Consider the following 26,101-nt stretch of genomic DNA (forward strand, 5'->3'; position numbering starts at 1 on the left):
CACTGGGGCCTCCGATTTGAAAGCTTGAAATAGGTCCATGACTTTCTCTTTTGTGTACAAATTTCCAGAAAGGTTTGATGCTTGAATTCTCAGGGGAAACCAAAAAAGAGTGCCATTATAACCATCTGTCAAAGACTTGTCTGAGAACCCAAATGTACCACACAGGACCAGAGTTAAAATACTCTTCACTCTATCAGACAGATTCCAGAACTTTTGGAGAAACACACTTTATGTGCCACTTGTTCTGGATTGATGAAGAGGATTTGATCACCGCTGATGATGCATGGGTAATCTGAAAAGTACAGCACAAGTTTTAGAAAGATAATATCAGTCAAGGTCTGGACTTTGATGACAGTGATTATTCATGTCATCAACATGTTATCAGTTAATTCTTTGATTGAAGTCTTTTGCAACTCAACTGGCTATACCTCTCTTGCTGCACTGTCACATGCATATTACCTAAGATATTATACAGACGCCACCATCTAGATTGGATAACACAAGACAGGAAAAATGACAAATAGGAACCACTAATTGCTATATACAGGCAGCATTAAATAATACCCTTGACACCTTCAGAGGCAGGGTTGATCAATATTGAGTTATTTGGCACAGTCTAGATAATCCAAGTTCTGTCAGCACTAAATAATTCCCTTGACGCCTTCAGAGGCAGGGTTGATCTATATTGAGTTATTTGGCACAGTCTAGATAATCCCAGTTCTGCCAGCACTAAATAATACCCTTGACGCCTTCAGAGGCAGGGTTGATCTATATTGAGTTATTTGGCACAGTCTAGATAATCCCAGTTCTGTCAGCACTAAATAATACCCTTGACGCCTTCAGAGGCAGGGTTGATCTATATTGAGTTATTTGGCACAGTCTAGATAATCCCAGTTCTGTCAGCACTAAATAATGCCCTTGACACCTTCAGAGGCAGGGATCTATATTGAGTTATTTGGCACAGTCTAGATAATCCCAGTTCTGCCAGCACTAAATAATACCCTTGATGCCTTCAGAGGCAGGGTTGATCTATATTGAGTTATTTGGCACAGTCTAGATAATCCAAGTTCTGTCAGCACTAAATAATGCCCTTGACACCTTCAGAGGCAGGGTTGATCTATATTGAGTTATTTGGCACAGTCTAGATAATCCCAGTTCTGCCAGCACTAAATAATACCCTTGACGCCTTCAGAGGCAGGGTTGATCAATATTGAGTTATTTGGCACAGTCTAGATAATCCCAGTTCTGTCAGCACTAAATAATACCCTTGATGCCTTCAGAGGCAGGGTTGATCTATATTGTGTTATTTGGCACAGTCTAGATAATCCCAGTTCTGCCAGCACTAAATAATACCCTTGACGCCTTCAGAGGCAGGGTTGATCTATATTGAGTTATTTGGCACAGTCTAGATAATCCCAGTTCTGCCAGCACTAAATAATACCCTTGACGCCTTCAGAGGCAGGGTTGATCTATATTGAGTTATTTGGCACAGTCTAGATAATCCCAGTTCTGCCAGCACTAAATAATGCCCTTGACGCCTTCAGAGGCAGGGTTGATCTATATTGAGTTATTTGGCACAGTCTAGATAATCCCAGTTCTGCCAGCACTAAATAATACCCTTGACGCCTTCAGAGGCAGGGTTGATCTATATTGAGTTATTTGGCACAGTCTAGATAATCCCAGTTCTGCCAGCACTAAATAATGCCCTTGACGCCTTCAGAGGCAGGGTTGATCTATATTGAGTTATTTGGCACAGTCTAGATAATCCCAGTTCTGCCAGCACTAAATAATACCCTTGACGCCTTCAGAGGCAGGGTTGATCTATATTGAGTTATTTGGCACAGTCTAGATAATCCCAGTTCTGCCAGCACTAAATAATGCCCTAGATTGCACTAAATAACACCTTCAGAGGCAGGGTTGATCTATATTGAGTTATTTGGCACAGTCTAGATAATCCCAGTTCTGCCAGCACTAAATAATGCCCCTTGACACCTTCAGAGGCAGGGTTGATCTATATTGAGTTATTTGGCACAGTCTAGATAATCCCAGTTCTGCCAGCACTAAATAATACCCCCTTGACGCCTTCAGAGGCAGGGTTGATCTATATTGAGTTATTTGGCACAGTCTAGATAATCCCAGTTCTGCCAGCACTAAATAATGCCCTTGACACCTTCAGAGGCAGGGGTTGATCTATATTGAGTTATTTGGCACAGTCTAGATAATCCCAGTTCTGTCAGCACTAAATAATACCCTTGACGCCTTTCTTCAGAGGCAGGGTTGATCTATATTGAGTTATTTGGCACAGTCTAGATAATCCCAGTTCTGCCAGCACAGCACTTAAATGGCACATAGATAATCCCAGTTCTTCAGCACTAAACACCCTTTCAGAGGCAGGGTTGATCTATATTGAGTTATTTGGCACAGTCTAGATAATCCCAGTTCTGTCAGCACTAAATAATGCCCTTGACACCTTCAGAGGCAGGGTTGATCTATATTGAGTTATTTGGCACAGTCTAGATAATCCCAGTTCTGCCAGCACTAAATAATACCCTTGACGCTTTCAGAGGCAGGGTTGATCTATATTGAGTTATTTGGCACAGTCTAGATAATCCCAGTTCTGCCAGCACTAAATAATGCCCTTGGCCTTCAGAGGCCCTTGAGTCTAGCACTAAATAATACCCTTTCAGATACCCTTGACGCCTTCAGAGGCAGGGTTGATCTATATTGAGTTATTTGGCACAGTCTAGATAATCCCAGTTCTGCCAGCACTAAATAATACCCTTGACGCCTTCAGAGGCAGGGTTGATCTATATTGAGTTATTTGGCACAGTCTAGATAATCCCAGTTCTGTCAGCACTAAATAATGCCCCTTGACGCCTTCAGAGGCAGGGTTGATCTATATTGAGTTATTTGGCACAGTCTAGATAATCCCAGTTCTGTCAGCACTAAATAATACCCTTTGACGCCTTCAGAGGCAGGGTTTGATCTATATTGAGTTATTTGGCACAGTCTAGATAATCCCAGTTCTGCCAGCACTAAATAATGCCCTTGACGCCTTCAGAGGCAGGGTTGATCTATATTGTGTTATTTGGCACAGTCTAGATAATCCCAGTTCTGCCAGCACTAAATAATATGCCCTTTGACACCTTCAGAGGCAGGGTTGATCTAGCACAGTCTAGATAATCCCAGTTCTGCCAGCACTAAATAATACCCTTGACGCCTTCAGAGGCAGGGGTTGATCTATATTGAGTTATTTGGCACAGTCTAGATAATCCCAGTTCTGCCAGCACTAAATAATACCCTTGACGCCTTCAGAGGCAGGGTTGATCTATATTGAGTTATTTGGCACAGTCTAGATAATCCCAGTTCTGCCAGCACTAAATAATGCCCTTGACGCCTTCAGAGGCAGGGTTGATCTATATTGAGTTATTTGGCACAGTCTAGATAATCCCAGTTCTGCCAGCACTAAATAATGCCCTTGACGCCTTCAGAGGCAGGGTTGATCTATATTGAGTTATTTGGCACAGTCTAGATAATCCCAGTTCTGCCAGCACTAAATAATGCCCTTGACGCCTTCAGAGGCAGGGTTGATCTATATTGAGTTATTTGGCACAGTCTAGATAATCCCAGTTCTGCCAGCACTACCAAAATACCCTTTGAGCACTTCACCCTTCAGGCAGGGTTGATCTATATTGAGTTATTTGGCACAGTCTAGATAATCCCAGTTCTGCCAGCACTAAATAATACCCTTGACGCCTTCAGAGGCAGGGTTGATCTATATTGAGTTATTTGGCACAGTCTAGATAATCCCAGTTCTGCCAGCACTAAATAATACCCTTGACGCCTTCAGAGGCAGGGTTGATCTATATTGAGTTATTTGGCACAGTCTAGATAATCCCAGTTCTGCTAGCACTAAATAATGCCCTTGACGCCTTCAGAGGCAGGGTTGATCTATATTGAGTTATTTGGCACAGTCTAGATAATCCCTGTTCTGTCAGCACTAAATAATGCCTATAATAAAGTCATCAACTGAGCATCATGTGAATGACGAGAAATGCACAAGTGAAGGGCTCATACAGTAAAACATGGATGACTAGAAAGAAGTTGTAATTATATGCAATTTCCCTGAAAATTTAAGGGTCCTTGCTGTTTGGAAAATATTAAATGACTTTAACAGTTTTACAAAAAAAATAATATGTAAATGTAATTACTGTGTACTTAAGTACATAATTGTACATACACATTTCCACACGTGAATGAATTTGCAAGAAGAAAGGTTTTGGTTGGCGTAATCTGATCAAGTATGTATTCTGTAAATATAAGGGTTGGGTAATGGGATATACTCAGCATAGGATAAAAAATTAATATTTTTACAGTCTAAACCGGCACCCCACGGGGCCGAAATAAAATGCCGGTTTAGACAGGGTCGCGGATTAGACAGTGACGATCATTTTCCAACATGGCTGATATTCACACTTGTCAATCTCTTTATTTCTATAATGCCTTTGATCTTTTGTAATTGTGCAACAAATTAACACAATGTTGATGACAGATAATTATTCTTTATTCAGCACTAAACAACCTTGTGCAAACTGAAGAGCCTTTTCTTGCAGAATGGGATCAGAGATAGGTAAATATTTGCAAACAACTCTCTTATACCAACCTGTAATATGGAATACTGATTTGAAACCAAGTCCAAATTGTCCGATTTTCTGAGGTTCATCCTTGAGGCTAGTATACAACATACTGACACCAGTCCAATCCTTCTTTGTGAATAAAGCATCATTGTAGACACACAACGCAGGAGCCTGCCAAAATATTGATCAATATAACTGAACAATTTGATGAAGTCATGAATACACACTGATAGCACTGAACTTATTGTCCATGTGACACATGAATGAATATGAACAAACAGCTCTCAACATTTATAAAATTGGAAATCCCAATGACAAGGAATATCAAGAGTGGTAAGTATTGATAGCTACTTAAGCCATTGTATCCTGGTTGTCGGTATTGAAAGAATTGAATTACTTCACACCCGATTTAACCACTGAGAAGAGTCTAATCATGCGATATTACTATCTGAATACCTGCAAGGATTTCAGAAACGCGTTCTGTTTCAGTTCCTTGGCATCTATATCAGGTTGAATAGTCCTTCCATCATACAAGATGTCAACAACTTCGGCTCCTGCATCCTCAGCATTCTGTATCAGCTCCTGCAATTTGTTACACAACAACAGTTTCATTATAAACATAGTCATGAAGTACATGTATATCATAAAGACAGCATTATTCAGTAAAAGCCCATAAAACCAGTTCTGTTGGGTTGCATGAATCATGCACACCAGTGAAGTAATCAATTAAGTTTCTCTTAGCTGTTGGACTATTACAGATGAATGTCTTTTGGGGTATAAAAATATCATTTATACTTATCCTGACTCATACTAATTGCTTATCTCTTCTCTTCTTCCCAAGAATAGAAAAACATCTCACCCAAATTAAAACCATGAATTGGTCGGTCCATCAGAGGCACATGACAAGCCAGTGAACTCGTCACTCTAGTTATGTTATATGTCATGTCTAGTGATGTCCTAGGAAGACTTGATAACATAAAACTGTTGTGGGAGACCATCACTTTACTCCATGTTAGTTTTGGCCTACACGGACGCACGTTGCCCATGGACCAGTCATTGTGCACAGCCTCTTAGGGAGTAATCATTATGCAACATCTCCCTTTCTTTAGAAAAGTAAAGACAGCAATTAACACACTAACCCAGCAAACAATTTAAACAATGCTAAAACAGGTTAAAATGAACAAAATTAAAGTTCTTGAGAAATTAAAAGTCTTTTCTCCTTCTGACAAGCAGGACCACACGTCATATCTTCCTCCCTTTTTGCTTTTTCTTTTTTTTTAAGGCACAAAGTCCCGGTATCGGGGTGGTGGTCTGACCACCCTGCCTCTCCTCAGTCTGATCTCATGACCAGGTGCTGTGCCATGAACAGAACTGGCCATGATCCTAGTTACTTTAGGAGTGTTCACAGGAGTGTTAAAACTTTTCACAGGAGTTTTCACAGGGGTTTTCACAGGAGTGTTATCAGGAGAGTTCACAGTTGACTGAACCTCTTTCATTGACCTTTCATCCATTTTCTGCTCTTCCAAATCCATTTCCACATCTTTAGTCTCAGGGGCAGCCTCTTGAGATTTTCTTAGATGGCATCTATTTCTCGAAAGAGATCTTCCATCTTCTGTACGTATGTCATACGATTGTACATCCACTTGCTGTTCTACGACAGCTTTCTTCCATTTCTTTTTTGTCATGACTGAATGGCTTCACCCGAACTACATCTCCATCTCTCAGTTCTGAAAGTTCAGCTGCACCGCGATTGTAGTAGTAAGCTTGTTTGGACCTCTTGCTGGAAAGTGCGGCAGGGATGTTTTCAATAGTTTTCGGCTGCAGTAATCGACTTTACGTTGCTAGCTTCATTCTCGTTCTGCGCCCAAACAACCTTTGAACTGGCGAGCTGCCTACACCGTCAGTTGGCACATTTCTCAAGTCCAATAGGCCCAGAAAGGGGTCTGACTGTGCATGCTGAGACTTACTCATGAGTCTCTTGACGATCTTCACAGCACTCTCCACTTTCCAATTCGACTGTGGGTACCAGTGGGAGATGAAGTGATAAGATCAAACTCATACTCAGTTGCAAATGTATGGAAAGCTTCAGAACTAAAGGGAGGTCCGTTGTCTGACACAATCTGATTGGGAAGTCCATCCCTCGCCAAATGGGATTTCAACCTTTTAATGATTTCAGGTGCCCTTTTATCATGCAGTCTGTCAACCTCAAATTAGTCTGAGTAGTAGTCAACAGTGATCAAAAAATCTTTTTGATCAAACTCAAAAAGATCACACCCTAGTTTCTCCCATGGACGACTAGGTATTTCATGACTGACAAATGGCCCTCCTCTTTGATCCTGTTGCAGCATATTGCAAGTATCACACTTGCTGATGAAATCTGTGAGGTCAGCGGCCATATTGGGCCAATACACAGACTCTCTGGCTCTTCTGAAACAACCTTGTATCCCCAAGTGACTGTAGTGAATTCTTTCCATGATGCCAGGGTGGATACTGACTGGCACAACAACACGTTCACCCTTGAACACTATGCCATTTTGAACAGAGAGCTCATCGCGAAAGGGGAAAAAGACCCTGGCACACCATGGCACATCATCTGACGACGTTGGCCAGCCGGCCTGAATCAGATCCTTCAGTATCATCATTGATTTGTCTTCCACAGTTGCTTTTTGTAACTGGTCAATTCGTTCCTCAGATATTGGCACATACTCAACCATGATGATGGATTCAACGTCAAGCGCTGTCTGACATCGAACATCAGCAGCAAACACATCTCCGTCATCGGTCTCAGTATGTTTCACATGTGGAAGATATGCTCTACTCAGAGCGTCAGCAAAGAACATTTGAGATCCCCTCTTGTAGATGACCTCAAAACACTTCTGACAGCATGTTATGTTATATGTCATGCCTGGTGATGTCCTAGGAAGACTCGATAACATAAAACTGTGGTGGGAGACAATCACTCCATGTTGGTTTTGCCCTACACGGACGCACGTTGCCCATGGACCAGTCGTTGTGCACAGACTCTTAGGGAGTAATCATTATGCAACAACTCTCTCATTTGCATATCCCAATCAGTCTGTATCTGAAACTGGATAGCGGTGGTGGCTGGGCGAGCGCTCTAGCATATGAGTCAGGATAAGTGTAAATGATGTCCGCCATGATGTTGCTGGAATATTGCTTAAAGCGGCGTAAAACCAAACTCAGTCAGTCAGTAAATGATGTTTTTATTAAAATAAATACATATTTTACCTCATCCTGACTAATTGCTTGAATCCCGCAGTTGGCGGTGGGATCCACTGTTTGTGAGATTCAGAATGACCATCCGTTCTACTTGCCCCAAACGTTTTTCTGTATACTTCTGGACATACCTTTTTCCTTCTTCCATTGGGCAACCACCTCCAAACTTGTGAGAGAAAGAATGAATCATTTTGATTCTGTGGATTTGGTAAGCACACTTAGAACTAGATTCCAGCTTGCTTATCTACGATTAACTTTTTCAGAGAATGATCCATAATCTTACATGGATCATCCTCAGTAGCGAAGTGATAATGATTTGCAAACACTCTGTCCGACTGAAAGAAACATCCTTTCATGATGGTATGGATAGAGCAGTTGCCATGTATTGATAGTGTGTGAGTGGGATGAAGAGACGCCTTAGTGTCTGGCTTCCAGTGCTCATTATATGCTCACGTCTATAGATGCATTGGGCTCTAACCAGATAGAGTAATAAATCCTCTAACCAGATAGAGTAATAAATCCTCCTCATCTCTGTTGCCAAGTACTAAAGATAATGGTGGGATATGAAACTGAGGGTCTGGCTGACCTGGCAATTTATTTGGGGCAATAAAATCCAAACAAGACCAAGGTGCACTGATACATTTGGTACATTATCAAATCTGGTACGACTGAAATCTATGGCATGGATTCTGGCTGCTGTAGCTAGGCCCCAGTGCTTTCTGCATCAAATGTTCGAATCAAGCTTAGCTGGTTAGAGTGTTAATATACAAGGCCGCCTGCTGGCAACCCTTTAGTCCTCGCAAGTTGGTCAAATGTCTTCCATTTATCATAATACCAGCTTCTAATGGATCTGTGTAGAACTGGCAAAAGCTTCATGCCGTAAATTAGCCTGAACTTCTCTGAAGAATTTGTTTTGGGTCCAAGGAAGATTGATGAATAATATCCCAGATCTAGTGCCTGTTGAGGTATAATCTCTAAAGTGTAATGCTTCTGTTAAGTGTGGCAGTAGTGTTTTGCATAATTTATGATGAAGCCATTCCTTAAAGTGTTCGTAACGAACACATCGTCCAGAAGTTCTAGTCTGGCCGATACTTTTGTAGTCTTCCTCCTATTGCTGAATGTTACACTTGAGCAGTTGGCATTTTATGCCCCCAGTTGTTTAAGTGTCGCATTCAGCAATAGGAGGAAGACTACAAAAGTATCGTCCCGTCTGAACTTCTGGATGATGTTTTCATAACGAAGAACTAGGGGTGGAAAATCCCAGTTGCTCAAGTGTGCCCCTTCACCTTTAGGACCTAACACACCGTTCCCAGCCACAGAAGGATTGGTCCCTCAGTTGGATGTACGGCTTCCGAAAGGGCTGCTTCTTGCCGGAATATCTCTTATCCTTTGCCTTTTGGATGCTAGAGAATCTTCTCTTGAAGGAGGATATCTGAGAAGACTGTCTAAAGATGGAATTCTATGATGACTTAAAGTGCGATTACACAATGCCATTTAGAAAGTGGTCAAATGTAACATATGTTATATTTGGGATTACACTTTCTTAGTAAAGTACAAATTCTAGTACTTTTTGAGTTGAGCCCCATTCGGGTTTCAAACTCACACCCTCAGAGTCAGGCACCTAATTGCCAGCACACAAAGTCAGCTGCCTAACCCACTCAGCTACCGTGACTTCCACAAAAATGAAAGTCGGACAACTGGTAGTCTAGACTGCGGACTTTGTGTACCCCTCTGATGAGTGTTAACTGGCACGGCTCCCACGGCTGAAAGCTATGATTACACAATGCCATTTAGAAAGTGGTCAAATGTAACATATGTTATATTTGGGATTACACCTTCTTAGTAAAGTACAAATTCTAGTACTTTTTGAGTTGAGCCCCATCCGGGATTCGAAATTGAGAAGTAGACAAATGTTGAGAGTTGTGTTGACACATCTTTATGTTGAGGTGTAGATGATGCCAATGGTGGAGGATTCATAGAGCTCTGTTGCTGCATGGCAAGAATCACTTATTGAGTGGTGTTGGCAACAAAGTCGTTTGCTGGTGAAGGTAGATTAGTCTGTTGAACTTGGCTCAGACATGCCAGGTGTGCAAAGAGTCGTGATTGCGGTATAGTTGCCTGCATATACAATTAGGGCTGTGTGAAGCCCTGGACCTGCTGGAGACTCTGGTCCGGGATGGAGGGTTATCATTCACTTGAGCAGGTCCAACAACACCAGGAGTTGCGGAGAGGTCGAGGGCTTCATGCAGGTGCCGAATTTGTGTGACGTAGTAGTCAATTTCTCTGACCTTCTTGCACATGACATCTTTTTCTGTCCCAAAAAAGTGGCTTCTGAGGGCTTCCGGGAGGTGTCAGAAGATGCACCCATCACTTCTTCTTCAGGCTGTGTTTATCAGAGGAATTTACAGTATTCTTAACTATTTCAGCAGGTTGGTTCGTGTCAGTTGATGATGACCTGGACTCACACTGCTTCCTGTCATACTTATTCCCAACAACAAACACGTAATTCTGGAATTGGTCATCCGCAAAGGAAGGGCAGTGTACACATCTCATATCTCTGGAACACGTATGTTGACAGATCTCAGAAAGCCTTATTTATGTCAACAAAAACAAAATCCAACAAGGTCTAAAACTATTTACAAAATATTTAGCCAATAGTAAACAATACAGTATGATGAAGAAAAGTTTGAAGAATATAATCCAAGCACAAGTTTTCAAAAAGGGTTGATTTTTCAAGGATTATGAAGGCACTGTTGATTTTCCTCAACTGTCTCTTTTGGCACGAAAATCAGAGAGCGACGACTTCACTGACTGGTCACATGCTTACAGTGGAGTGACTGAGGTTGGGGTTGCGTTCATGTGTGATGTTTTTTCTGTTCTTGGGAAACACAGGCACTAGTTTTCATTACCCTTCGGAAAATGTAATTAGTATGAGACTTGATATACTGTTTGTGGTTCATACTTCTTAGAGATGAGTAATGCTCACATACCAAAATATACATGAAGTTCATTTTCAATAAAAGGTCCAACACAGACTCACCTTGAGTATCTGTCCATCATCAGGGTGCTGGTCCAGCACAAACTCACCTTGAGTGTCTGTTCATCATCAGGGTACTGGTCCAGCACAGACTCACCTTGAGTGTCTGTCCAATATCAGGGTGCTGGTCCAGCACAGACTCACCTTGAGTATCTGTTCATCATCAGGGTACTGGTCCAGCACAGACTCACCTTGAGTATCTGTCCATCATCAGGGTACTGGTCCAGCACAGACTCACCTTGAGTGTCTGTCCATCATCAGGGTACTGGTCCAACACAGACTCACCTTGAGTATCTGTCCATCATCAAGGTGCTGGTCCAACACAAACTCACTTTGAGTATCTGTCCATCATCAGAGTAATGGTGCAGCACAAACTCACCTTGAGTATCTGTCCATCATCAGAGTACTGGTCCAACACAGACTCACCTTGAGTATCTGTCCATCTTCAGGGTACTGGTCCAGCACAGACTCACCTTGAGTATCTGTTCATCATCAGGGTACTGGTACAGCACAAACTCACCTTGAGTATCTGTTCATCATCAGGGTACTGGTCCAGCACAGACTCACCTTGAGTATCTGTCCATCATCAGGGTACTGGTCCAACATAGACTCATTTTGAGTATCTGTCCATCATCAGGGTACTGGTCCAACACAGACTCACCTTGAGTATCTGTCCATCATCAGGGTGCTGGTCCAACACAGACTCACCTTGAGTATCTGTCCATCATCAGGGTGCTGGTCCAACACAGACTCACCTTGAGTATCTGTCCATCATCAGGGTACTGGTCCAACACAGACTCACCTTGAGTATCTGTCCATCATCAGGGTACTGGTCCAACACAGACTCACCTTGAGTATCTGTCCATCATCAGGGTACTGGTCCAGCACAGACTCACCTTGAGTATCTGTTCATCATCAGGGTACTGGTCCAGCACAGACTCACCTTGAGTATCTGTCCATCATCAGGGTACTGGTCCAGCACAGACTCACCTTGAGTATCTGTCCATCATCAGGGTACTGGTCCAACACAGACTCACCTTGAGTATCTGTCCATCATCAGGGTACTGGTCCAACACAGACTCACCTTGAGTATCTGTCCATCATCAGGGTGCTGGTCCAACACAGACTCACCTTGAGTATCTGTCCATCATCAGGGTGCTGGTCCAACACAGACTCACCTTGAGTATCTGTCCATCATCAGGGTGCTGGTCCAACACAGACTCACCTTGAGTATCTGTCCATCATCAGGGTGCTGGTCCAACACAGACTCACCTTGAGTATCTGTCCATCATCAGGGTACTGGTCCAACACAGACTCACCTTGAGTATCTGTCCATCATCAGGGTACTGGTCCAACACAGACTCACCTTGAGTATCTGTCCATCATCAGGGTACTGGTCCAACACAGACTCACCTTGAGTATCTGTCCATCATCAGGGTACTGGTCCAACACAGACTCACCTTGAGTATCTGTCCATCATCAGGGTACTGGTCCAACACAGACTCACCCTTGAGTATCTGTCCATCATCAGGGTACTGGTCCAACACAGACTCACCTTGAGTATCTGTCCATCATCAGGGTGCTGGTCAACACAGACACAGACTCACCTTGAGTATCTGTCCATCATCAGGGTACTGGTCCAACACAGACTCACCTTGAGTATCTGTCCATCATCAGGGTACTGGTCCAACACAGACTCACCTTGAGTATCTGTCCATCATCAGGGTACTGGTCCAGCACAGACTCACCTTGAGTATCTGTTCATCATCAGGGTACTGGTCCAACACAAACTCACCTTGAGTATCTGTCCATCATCAGGGTACTGGTCCAGCACAGACTCACCTTGAGTATCTGTCCATCATCAGGGTACTGGTCCAACACAGACTCACCTTGAGTATCTGTCCATCATCAGGGTACTGGTCCAACACAGACTCACCTTGAGTATCTGTCCATCATCAGGGTGCTGGTCCAACACAGACTCACCTTGAGTATCTGTCCATCATCAGGGTGCTGGTCCAACACAGACTCACCTTGAGTATCTGTCCATCATCAGGGTGCTGGTCCAACACAGACTCACCTTGAGTATCTGTCCATCATCAGGGTACTGGTCCAACACAGACTCACCTTGAGTATCTGTCCATCATCAGGGTACTGGTCCAACACAGACTCACCTTGAGTATCTGTCCATCTGTCCATCATCAGGGTACTGGTCCAACACAGACTCACCTTTGAGTATCTGTCCATCATCAGGGTACTGGTCCAACACAGACTCACCTTGAGTATCTGTCCATCATCAGGGTACTGGTCCAACACAGACTCACCTTGAGTATCTGTCCATCATCAGGGTACTGGTCCAACACAGACTCACCTTGAGTATCTGTCCATCATCAGGGTACTGGTCCAACACAGACTCACCTTGAGTATCTGTCCATCATCAGGGTACTGGTCCAACACAGACTCACCTTGAGTATCTGTCCATCATCAGGGTGCTGGTCCAACACAGACTCACCTTGAGTATCTGTCCATCATCAGGGTACTGGTCCAACACAGACTCACCTTGAGTATCTGTCCATCATCAGGGTACTGGTCCAACACAGACTCACCTTGAGTATCTGTCCATCATCAGGGTACTGGTCCAACACAGACTCACCTTGAGTATCTGTCCATCATCAGGGTACTGGTCCAGCACAGACTCACCTTGAGTATCTGTCCATCATCAGGGTACTGGTCCAACACAGACTCACCTTGAGTATCTGTCCATCATCAGGGTACTGGTCCAACACAGACTCACCTTGAGTATCTGTCCATCATCAGGGTACTGGTCCAACACAGACTCACCTTGAGTATCTGTCCATCATCAGGGTACTGGTCCAACACAGATCATCAGGGTCACCTTGAGTGTCTGTCCATCATCAGGGTACTGGTCCAACACAGACTCACCTTGAGTGTCTGTCCATCATCAGGGTACTGGTCCAGCACAGACTCACCTTGAGTGTCTGTCCATCATCAGGGTGCTGGTCCAACACAGACTCACCTTGAGTGTCTGTCCATCATCAAGGTGCTGGTCCAACACAGACTCACCTTGAGTGTCTGTCCATCATCAGGGTGCTGGTCCAACACAGACTCACCTTGAGTGTCTGTCCATCATCAGGGTACTGGTCCAACACAGACTCACCTTGAGTATCTGTCCATCATCAGGGTACTGGTCCAGCACAGACTCACCTTGAGTGTCTGTCCATCATCAGGGTACTGGTCCAGCACAAACTCACCTTGAGTGTCTGTCCATCATCAGGGTGCTGGTCCAACACAGACTCACCTTGAGTGTCTGTCCATCATCAAGGTGCTGGTCCAACACAAACTCACCTTGAGTGTCTGTCCATCATCAGGGTACTGGTCCAGCACAGACTCACCTTGAGTATCAGTCCATCATCAGGGTACTGGTCCAACACAGACCTACCATGAGTATCAGTCCATCATCAGGGTACTGGTCCAACACAGACTCACGTTGAGTATCTGTTCATCATCAGGGTACAGGTCCAGCACAGACTCACCTTGAGTATCTGTCCATCATCAGGGTACTGGTCCAACAATGACCTACCTTGAGTATCTGTCCATCATCAGGGTATTGGTCCAAAATGACCTGCAGTTGTTTGACAAGGGTGGGAAGCTCCATGCATCTGTAGCCATCATCTTCTGAATCTGTATGGAAGCACACATATGTGCAGATGAACATTTTCTTTTTAGCTGTGAGCCAAATTGAATTAATAATAAATATTAAATGGTTTGGCAGTGTGAACATTATTATGCACAGATTTCAAACACCAGCCAAACATTTAGTTATTTTACACAGATGTTTTACTTATTTAAATCAGTTCAGCAGATCGTAACCCACCAGTCGATTGTGTATCTTGGTCCATCTTGTTCCAGTTGTCACCACAGTTTTATGCTAAACAATGTCTTGTTGCAAGTTGTTGCTATCTGAAAAATCTTTAAGAGAAACAGCATTCGATTAGGTTCAGATGACAAAGGGATCAGACATCTGTTTCTAGGTTTGTATAAGCCTGAGCTGAGCTGTACTTCCCTTGTAGTCTAAATACTAATAATGCTCAGAAGGAAAGTCCTACTGAAAGGTGAGCCACATAATGCTGAGTCTCTATACTCTCCCTCAAAATGGTTGCCCTATGTGCAGGTGGTGCTCAAGTTTAAGCATCACACCACTTCAGGGACCAGATTATTTACTTCAGAGTCACTGCATCTTCCTATATTGATCAATGTTTCATGATGCAGGATGATAACGGTATACCACATCATGTCATGATTGTGCATGGAACAAAAGAGGAGGAGAAAGAATCGACTATCCACAAATATTGTCAAATAATGACAGCATCTTCCAACTGAATGGCAGGCAATTCCACATCCTTATGATAATAAATAGATCAATGTTTTATTGTGCACAACTGGCAATATCAATACAACCGACTGACTTAGACTGACCGATTGCTACAAGATACAATATATCTTCAATGTTGCTTCTGGGGGGGTCACTGGTGGACAGAGCCATTAGGTAAAGGTGTATTTTTGACAGTCAGCAGAATGAGAACTGTTGGATACATGTTCAATAACTTTGTCAATGTCAAGGGCATGAAAGTAACGATGAGGGGTGGTAACGTTGAATGTGGATGACAATTAAAAAACCTTCAAGGACTTCCCTTAGGACTATGACGCGCTCTCTTGTAGGAATTCACAGTGGCACAGAAGCAGACCATATTTGGCAATGGGGCCAGCTTTTAAGTACAACTGGACATCATTCACAGTGGTGTTTTGCTTCAGGGGACGTGTACCCTGTTTGATGCGGGAGTGGGTACTATGTAGATCCCGGCTTTCTTCTTGGAGGGCAAGCCATGCAGCTTGACTAGTTTTGCATCTCCCTTGAATGGGTATGAGTGACAAAAGTGGAAAATGAGCCATGGGGCACCTCCAATTCACAAGAATGACCCAAGTATGATCAAATCCGCAGAATTCCATGGATCCAAGGAAAATTCTTATCCCTTGATGATGTCATCAATGGACAGGCGGCAGACAAATGAGTCTTCTGTTTGTTTGCAGGCCTTGTGCTTTGATAGTATTATGCATGGGGAAAGGGCTGGGTAGCCGCAGCAATAGACAAGGCTTAAATGTCACAAGGTAACCAGGTCATCTACTGTCCATGAAGTTTTGTATGGGGATGATGATGATTTTATAGAGAAGCAAGTACAATATGAATGACCCCTAAAATTTATATATAAAGTGACACCACCTCCCCACCCTACCCCCAACCCGCATGTCATGAACACATTTTCTCTTCCCCTCCACCCCTCTTCCCATAATCTTTCAATATGTGTATATACAAAGTTGCTGACAGACCCCAACCACCCCACACCCGGATGTGTGTCAAAATTGATGACCCCCATATACCTCCAAAGAACAAGATGGTGATCACCCCACCCCTCCTAAAATCACCATCACAAACAACAAACCACCACCCCCTCCCCAAAGCCATATATTATGAACGTCTTCATGCTAACTACTTTGGTTTGTATGATTGGTATAAACTGCATCAGCAGAGCAGTTTGGACAAGAATTTTCCACAAACTTTATTGTGACTTTTCAACTTTAAAGGCACAATGTCACGCTTTCTCGACAATATGTTTGTCTATAAAATATATTGGGGTATATGCACTCACTATAGCTTCCTATTGATACAATAAATGACTTACTATCCCTTACGACTTGCCTGAAATTGATAGCTGAAACTTTGAGGCGAACAGCTTCCAAACAGATAACACTTGCCATATAAGGAATGTAAACGATTGCTCTGTACATCGAAAACTGTTTGACGCGCTGTTGTCGGTGTTTGCTGAACTGGCCTCAATACAAGTTACGTTATAGGATATTCGTAAAGAGCGTTCCAAGGGACATAACTCTATGGGGTTCGCTTGAGAAAAATTCGGTTGATAGAGGGCGCGAGAGTTTATTTAATGCAACATTGCATTAATTAATTCAAACTTTTTAATTTCATATTGTAATCTTAATACATAATTTTTGGGGAATAAATAATAAAGTAGCTTCACTGGGGGTTGATAGTTAGTATTAATGAGAGAAATGCAATACTGATTTGTAGAGAAGTGTGGCGTGATAGTGTGCCTTTAAATCAAAATGTCATAACTGCAACAATGGCAAAAATACTGATTTTGAAAAATCTAGTAAAAAAAACAGCTATGAAATGGAAAGAGTTGTTAGGCATCACATATATGGCTGTTTACAAGTATATTTGTGCAATAAATAGTCATTCTTCTAAATTGTTTTGATGCATTTATGACTTTTTTAGTTTTTAGCATGAGTGTAAACATTATAACTGAGGCAACAATAGCTCTTATCTCAAACAGTTATCAGAAAACGATAAAATATTGAATTCCTTATGATCCTCCCATAAGTTAAAAGGCTTCAAAGAAATAACTGGTTGTATAATTATAAATAATTTGTCTTGTTTTGGTAATGACATAAAAATTGCGGTAGTGACATGTCGTTTTGGTAATGACACAGAAATTGCGGTAGTGACATTTCGTTTTGGTAATGACACAGAAATTGCGGTAGTGACATGTCGTTTTGGTAATGACACAGAAATTGCAGTAGTGACATGTCGTTTTGGTAATGACACAGAAATTGCGGTAGTGACATGTTGTTTTGGTAATGACATTGACGTATTTAAGAATAAAGTTAAACAATTGCTTTTCCAAGTAATTGACTTGTTATAAAACATTAGATTTATGAACATAAAACATTGAAGCTTAATCATTTATTCATTGTAACCAGAGTTAGCTACAACAGACAACACACACCAGATCCACAGTAAATTGTTTGGTTCCCAAAGTAGATAACTTGAAATAACTTTGCCTTAAGGATCAATCAAATATCTTTAATGACATTTTCTAACTTGCTTTTACCAATTCAACAAGACAGATATATTATTTATCATGTTTAAGTGTTTTTACCATATTTTAACTATGAAAAATGTTATTTTCTTGTTAATTGAAAAATAATTTAATCTCAACTAACGAAGTAATTTATAAGCACTAACACTGGATTCAGAAAATCATGGCAACTGGTTTTATCATATTGTTATTTTATCAACTTTAATACTACTGTGAGACTAAATGTACAGGTTTGGATGCTTGGAGCATGGCGGTAATGACATTGTGATGCATTTTTTAAAATCCTTGTCCTGTAGTCATGTTCTCTATCCTAGCCCTACAATACAAGATACTTTGTATCATTTAAGACATAACAATGTATTATTTGTTGCATTCTATATGGGATTACTAGTGTTATCACATGTGTAGTAGTGACACATCATCACCTTCATTACCACAGTGTTGGTTAGGATAAGGCCATTTTCGTTCAAATTTAACTCTCCTGATCTTCCATATACTTATAAGTTCCTGTAATATATATTTCTGTAAAGTATTCAGAAGATGATAAATCCCTCCGGCCCCTACAAATTTGAAAGAACAAATCAGTTACTTAAAGTCCAACTTGAGGTTTTTAATCCAAATCATTTCCATGGAAATCATGAAAAATGTAAATGCAAAAACCTGTAAATAGCAAAAGGCACAAGTTCAAGGATTGTTTGATACATGTGCCATGTTTTGTTGAAAGATATTGAACGGTTTTCGAGTTGTGCTCCGAAAAAGAAGCCCACCCATCATTTTTTAAACTAATTCCAAAATGTTTTCATGGACACCAAGAAAAAGAAAAATGACAAAAATCTGCAAAAGGCACCACTTCAAGGTCTATTTCATATATCTGCCAACATTTTGGAAAGATATTGAACGGTTTTCGAGTTATGCTCCGGAAACAAAGCCCACCCCTCCCTTATAAGTCCAAAATGTTTCCATGGAAACCAAGAAAAATAAAAATGACAAAAAAATCTGTAAAAAGCAAAAGGCACCACTTTAGGTTCTGTTTGATATATCTACCAATTTTTGATGAAAAATATTAAACAGTTTTTTAGTTATGCTCCGGAAACAAAATGATTACGGACGGACGGGCGTACAAACAGACGGAGCGTCCACGACATCCCCCGCGTCCATTACATGCCCGGGGGGATACAATGCCGTCCGGTAATTCCGCGCACCTAAGCATCACAGCAACACGGCAACTAACGTCTCTTCTTTTTTTGTGGTTTACGTGAATAAAAATGCTAGTATGCATCACATTTACCTAGAAATATAAGTTTTATTGACGACTATAAGAATCTAACGTTGCTTATTACCGGCGTTCTGACGAAATCGCTTGCCTTCCGGTAATTCTGCGCAGTACTTGATGAGCATAACATCCAGCTGGAGATCCGAGGTATGGAAGCGTATAAGGGCCAGATTATTTTCAAAAATCACTTCATCAATGTAAGGAAGTGTGTTTCATATTAAATCCAATTATGAATAATGACGAAAACGGTTTAAAAGTCTGAAGAAAACGACGTTTCATACACTGTCAATTTATCTGTCAATTACTGTTATTTACTTAAGTTTAGTGATTAAAAGCCAGTCCCTGGTAGAAATGACCCGATTTCAAGCGTAAATGTGGTGGCAGACGATCTTTACCTTCGATACGGAAGTACGCTATTGCAGCTGCGCAGAACTATCGGACGCGCGGAATTACCGGACTCGCTTGATAAATAAGCCTTAGTTTGATTCAAATATACTAAATGCGTTGCGGTAATGACACACATTAAAATCACGCCGCTCATGATGGAAGAAGAATGGCGAATTCCACTCAAAGTCCTGTAATATGACATTCCTCCTTTGAGCTCATGGCCAGCAATGACGCCATCCAGTGGAAGCTGATCACGGGGTTTCAAGGGAGACTATCCATATTTGTATATATAGTCCTAATTCTCAGTCTGTTGCGGTAATGGCAATATCTTCAGGGCCATTTTTAAATCTGTTTTTTTCTTCAGATTTTCACCTCATAAATTCATATAAACTGTGAAAAAAATTGTACCATTAAAACATATTATTTAAAACTTACCCAAATACACACAATGATGTCCAATTTGACATTTCTACACCTCCAAAGAAATGCAAAGAAGTTGGAGGTTTGGACATGCCTAAATAACTTGATTTATCATCTTCTGTAATTTTCCAAAGTTTAGCCATGAAGGAAATATCTTTTATTTAAGGGGTTAGTATATGTTTAGTACCATATAATATGTATAAATATAAGTAATTTTCAGTAAATTATTTCATGCAATAAAACAGCATATTGCCTTTTTCTGTAGAATGGCCCACCTGATGATTCTCCAAGCAGGAGTTGTTAATGTCAGCTTGACATGGTTTGTGTTGTGTATGTGTTGTGATGTAACCATAGCAGGCTGCCGGGGACCTGCTATTGCACTGAATATGAGCTCCGGTACTTTCCATTGTATACAACAACGGGTCTGCGTGTTTGTAGTGGAGTAACGTTAGCGGGTGCCACACGAGGACCAGAATGGGTTCTGTGAAAAATGCGTCATATCGTTCAAGGGCATATTGCTGTGTTTACAAGGACACTCTCTTGGTTAATGGACTAAAATTGTATAATAATGTCTCAAATTGCATACCCACCCATGACAATCCGTATTATGCACTGTCTTACATACTCATGGAAACGAATAAGGGAACAACTGAAAGTACAAGTATTCTTTTATATAGTGTCTCTTCTCTGAAGAGTTCCTTTCTGCCCACGACTACAAATGATCATGATTGATTATGATAGGAATATGACCGTCTGTTGCAGGACAATCACATTTATGTTGAAATCTGTTGGAGGGCTTCTGTTCAATGTTCAGCCTATTGGATACTTTTATCGTGAACGCGTGCGGATTCTAACACTAACATTCATCTTACTTTGTTTCGGAGGGAGTTTGCTCCCTGGATAAAACACTCAGCGACATCCTACTTAGTCTCTCGTACAGACCCTGAAGCAAATATATCCAAGAAAGCCCACACAAGTCTAGAAAAAGTGGCAAGTCTAGATTTCCTCAGCTTCAGGTCTGAAAATGAAGAAAGTCTCAGGGCTCCTTTTCATTATATTTTATTTTTTTTCTACTATGAACTTTTTTTTCAGTAAAATATGTTCATTTCAGAGACTAGTTGTTAGTCTACATCCTACTCAACTGTCTGACTTTGATACAGATGCGATAGGAACAATAACACTCCCTTTGCGTCATGGCCTGATACATTTTATGTTAAACATACATTCACACATACACATCTGTCTCCCCTCTTGCATGTTACTATGAAGCAACACCTGGTCTTAGGCAATCACACAACAATAAAAAAGAGATATTTCAGTAGAAGAGACAAACTCACCTGCAATTCACGCGAACAACGTCCCATTAACGACGTGCAGTAACTGCAGAAGGAAGGAAACACACAGAGAATATATACGACCGTCACAGACATGGTACGTGCAATTCGTCACAGCATAATCATGTTCTTGGAAATGAATTTCCTATCAATAAGGTGACGAGATATGTCCTTATATGGTTGTAATCGGTATCACATGTTTCGTGACTGTAATGTAGTCAGGTTGCACAACACAACCTCTTGATAACAAACCCGTGAAGAGCCACCTCCTCGTGGTGGGTGCTGGGTAACGCTAAGCGCTCTTCGACCCCCCGTTGTGGACCCGGGGGTATATTTGGTCCACCAACCTGTTGGCCGTGGGTTGCGCCCCTGTGTCGGTGGAGGAAGGGATTCTGGTGGTTGAGGGCACTGGTTCCAGGAACAGCCAAGCCCTGCGCATGGTGATGATATTTGCACTTTAAATTATCATTGGGCTTTGGTTATTTTGATTATCATTATACAAACAATTATTATATTTAATTGCCCAGAGTCCTTTGCCAGAAGGCGGTGGCTCATGGGCCAATCTGGTGATAATGACCTCCAAATGATGTATGTCTCTGGTCTCTGTTATAGGCCGAACCAGCCGGACATTAAATTGGTAGATAAATGCAGCTGTTTGTGTCGTTTTCTCTGGCGTATGACACCCCTGTATCCCTGGTGTCGGCATCTTGAATACCCGGTGCTATCTGACACTGTCCTTGTTGACACTCCGTGGTGGGTGGGGAGCAGGGGTGCCGAATCACTTTCCTTTCACCATGTCTCAAACACAAGCTGGTTCATCAAGAAATGAAAAAAGAGGCGTCTAAATGAAATAGATCACTCTATTGAAAATTCTGCAAACGACGAATCATGGGCTCGTTTCCTGGTTATTGAAGCTACGGATTTTCTTCCGATTAAGCTAAACCCATTTGCTATTTCGAAAGCGATCTCTGGGATTTGTGGCGAGGTTAGAAATGTTACTCGTCTCCGTACTGGTTCACTTCTGGTGGAATGTGCACGGAGACAGAATTTGTTATCAATTAAAACATTTGCCAATGTTGAAGTTGCTGTGTCTGTGCACAGAAGTCTGAATACTTGTCGTGGTATCATACGTGACAGGGCCCGCTGTCTGTATGATATGAGTGAAAGAGGACGTTGCTGAGGAGCTTGTAGACCAAGGTATTACGGGAGTGAAACGTTTCACAATCAAGAAAGAGGGCATTGTAACAAAGACAAACACGTATCTCTTGACTTTTGCTAGATCTTCACTCCCGCAGTCGATAAAGGCAGGATATTTTAACATCGGAGTGGATGTGTATGTCCCCTATCCACTCCGGTGTTATAAGTGTCAACGTTTCGGTCACGGGTCACACTCATGTCGAAACTCTGCAGTGTGTAAATCGGTGTGGAGACCGCCATGAGGGTACCGACTGTGACAGAGACTACAAATGTGCAAACTGTGACGGCCCGCATTCTGCTTCGTCAAAGTCCTGCCCTGTGTATCAGAGGGAAGCAAAAATCATGAAAATAAAGTGTGAAAAGAACATTTCTTATCTTGATGCGAAAAAAAGCTTCATTAATCAGTCCTCAACTCCTCTGAATGTTACGTATTCCGCTGCAGTCACCCGCACTGCAACAATGTCCTCTATTGCTTGTCAGACTGACTTGACTTGGGTCAGGTCAGAAAAACCTGTTTCAGCTGTTCCACGAAAGTCCTCAGTTACTGATCCTATGTCCCCAGCCACACAGTCTACTTCTGCTTCTCAGACTGTGAGTCAGCCTGAGATACAATGAAAATCAGTTAACAAACAGCCTCACTCAGCCAATTCAGCAAAAGAAAAAGAAAAGAAAAACAACACAGAAAAGAGACACCTTCTGTCCCTTTACCTTCAGAACTCCGTCTGGAGAACCCCTTTGGACCTCTCGACATGGAGGTCACACTGTCCTCACAGGACAAGCGGAGGAATAGCTCTTCCTCCCATTCACGAGAGAGATCTCCAATTGAACCACCATCATGAGTGAATTGTCTGATATAATTCAGTGGAACTGCAGAGGATTGAAGAATAACTTCAATGAAATACAGTTACTAATTCAAGATCTTCAACCGTCAGCATTCTGTCTACAAGAAAAGTATGATACATTTGATTTAAGGCAGTACAAGTGTCATCACTCATTTTCTCCTCCAGGAGATAAAGCAACTGGAGGTGCTACTATACTAGTCAGAAATAATGTCATTCATAGTGACGTTCACCTGCAAACTAATCTTCAAGCTGTAGCTATTCACCTTACTTTGCAAATTGCATTTACCCTATGCTCACTGTACATTCCACCTTCATCTGCTCTTCAACAATCTGATCTTCAGAATCTATATGATCAACTACCTAAGCCCTGTATCATCATGGGCGATCTGAACGGGCACAACCCTCTGTGGGGCAGTACAAGTACAAGCAATAAAGGTAAGGTAATTGAAGATTTTATTTCTGATAATAATTTATGTATCTTTAATGATGACTCAGCCACTTATTTACATCCAGCTACGGGAACATATTCTTCCCTGGATCTATCACTTGCTGACTCCATCTTGTATAATGAATTCGAATGGATGGTACATGATGATCTATGTGGGAGTGATCACTTCCCTGCCATTCTCAAGACAATCAACCCTGGTGATGATCCACCTTTATCGAGAAGGAACTTCGCCAGGGCTGATTGGTCATTATATGAGACATTATGTGCTGATCACTTAAAACATGATGTATTTGCGAACAGTGAAGATCCGATACAGTTGTTTTCCGATTTACTCAATGACATTGCTGACCAAACTATACCTAAGTCCTCTGCAGTTCCACATATTCGTAAGCCATGGTTTGATAATGAATGTAAACAGGCCAGAAAGAGCAGGAAGAAAGCTGAAAATATTTTCGGCGACATCCTACTGTCCATAATTTGAATAAAGTAAAAAATTTTAAATGCCAAGGCTCGACGTACATTTAAACAGAATAAGCGTCAGTCTTGGAGGAAATATGTTTCCAAAATAAATTCACGCACACCGATTTCAAAGGTATGGAACATGATCCAAAGAATTAAGGGCAAAGGTTCCAAATCTACTGTTCACCATCTGAAGGATGGTGACAATATATTAACTGGTAAGTCTGACATTGCCAATAAGCTTGGTGAAACACTCGCCAAACACTCTTCTTCGTCAAATTACGTCCCTGAATTTCAACAATATCAGAAACAACAGGAGAAGAAGAGAATAAATTTTAACTCAGACAATGGCGAAGACTATAATGAATTATTTTCATTACATGAGCTCCACACTGCCCCTTGAGCAAGCTCATGACACAGCAACAGGAGCTGATAATATACACTATCAGCTCTTGAAGCATTTACCGGAATCATGTTTGGAAACTCTTCTAAATATTTTTGACACAATATGGACTTCAGGGAATTTCCCACCTTCGTGGCGTAATGCCATTGTAGTCCCTATACCAAAGCCTGGCCGGGATCATACTGATCCGTCTAATTACAGACCAATCTCTTTAACGAGTTGCGTCTGTAAAACCATGGAACGAATGGTAAACAATAGATTAACATGGTATCTTGAAACCAATAACCTTATAACCAATATTCAATGTGGTTTCAGGAAAAATCGTAGTACCATTGATCATTTGGTACGACTAGAATCCTTTGTCAAAAATGCAATAGTAAATAAACAACATGCAGTATCGATATTCTTTGATCTTGAGAAAGCATACGATACCACCTGGAAGCATGGCATTTTAAAGGATTTACATGATTTTGGTTTAAGGGGTCGTTTACCTCTTTTTATATCACAGTTTTTAACAGACAGGCAATTTCAAGTCCGAGTGGGTTCAACCCTGTCTGACCATTATAATCAGGATCAGGGTGTCCCACAAGGCAGTATTTTGTCTGTAACATTGTTTAGTATTAAGATCAACAGTTTATCCAAGGTTTTAAATGATTCAATTGATGGATCACTTTTTGTGGATGATTTTAACATTTCTTGTCGCGGTAAGAATATGCATACTATTGAACGGCAACTACAGTTGTGTTTAAACAAAATAAATAAATGGTGTCTTGAAAACGGCTTTAAATTTTCTAAATCAAAAACTAATTGCATACATTTCTGCCGTAAATATAAACCACATAAAGACCCAGAACTGTTTTTAAATGGCACTCCCATCAAGGTTGTAAAAGAGGCCAAGTTCTTGGGTCTGATTTTCGACTCCCATTTAACCTTTCTTCCGCATATCAAATCCCTAAAAACTAAATGCCTGAAGGCACTTGATTTATTGAAAGTCGTTTCTAATTCAAAGTGGGGAGGGACCAAACTACCCTCCTACACCTATATAGATCACTGGTCCGCTCGAAGCTTGATTATGGCTCCATCGTATATGGTGGAGCCTGCAAAAGCAACCTAAAACTATTAGATTCTGTCCACCACCAAGGTCTGAGACTTTGTCTTGGGTCATTCAGAACATCTCCTGTTGACAGTCTCTACGTCGAGGCAGATGAACCATCTCTTACCCAACGCCGTATAAAATTATCATTACAATATATTACCAAACTATATTCTAACGAGTCTAATCCTGCATTTCACTGCATCTTTAATCCTCTTTATGAGGATTTGTACAACAAGAAATCTTCTCTTGTTCCGCCTCTTGGGCTCAGGATTAAGCCATTCATTACTGCTGCTGGCATTGAGCTGGAAAATATATCTCCTTCCCGTCTTCTTTCTTCTCCTCCTTGGCAATTGGTTAGGC

At 41.6% G+C, this 26,101-nt stretch overlaps 1 protein-coding gene across 1 annotated transcript; it reads right to left on the reverse strand.

The window, feature by feature from the left end:
- Nucleotides 1–6: 6 nt before the first annotated feature.
- LOC124277886 (sacsin-like) lies at nucleotides 7–21,435 on the reverse strand. The gene is made up of 6 exons (XM_046713613.1): nucleotides 21,300–21,435; nucleotides 14,804–14,898; nucleotides 14,510–14,610; nucleotides 5,094–5,219; nucleotides 4,664–4,808; nucleotides 7–292 (listed from the first exon to the last, which is right to left on the reverse strand). The coding sequence occupies exons 2-6, from the start codon at nucleotides 14,826–14,828 to the stop codon at nucleotides 186–188; spliced, it is 504 nt and encodes a 167-aa protein (XP_046569569.1). The 5' UTR covers nucleotides 14,829–14,898; nucleotides 21,300–21,435; the 3' UTR covers nucleotides 7–185.
- Between the last annotated feature and the right edge of the window lie 4,666 nt (nucleotides 21,436–26,101).

This window comes from Haliotis rubra, unplaced genomic scaffold (genome assembly GCF_003918875.1).
Source record: "Haliotis rubra isolate DU_JTF1 unplaced genomic scaffold, ASM391887v1 Scf2290, whole genome shotgun sequence".
NCBI lineage: Eukaryota > Metazoa > Mollusca > Gastropoda > Lepetellida > Haliotidae > Haliotis > Haliotis rubra.

Coding starts and splice junctions, on each gene's coding strand:
- LOC124277886 (XM_046713613.1), bottom strand. CDS start 14,828: ATGGACCAAGATACACAATCGACTG. Junction 5,220..14,509: donor ATGATGGACAGATACTCAAG/GTAGGTCATTGT, acceptor AACAAATTGCAG/GAGCTGATACAGAATGCTGA. Junction 4,809..5,093: donor CGTTTCTGAAATCCTTGCAG/GTATTCAGATAG, acceptor ATATTTTGGCAG/GCTCCTGCGTTGTGTGTCTA.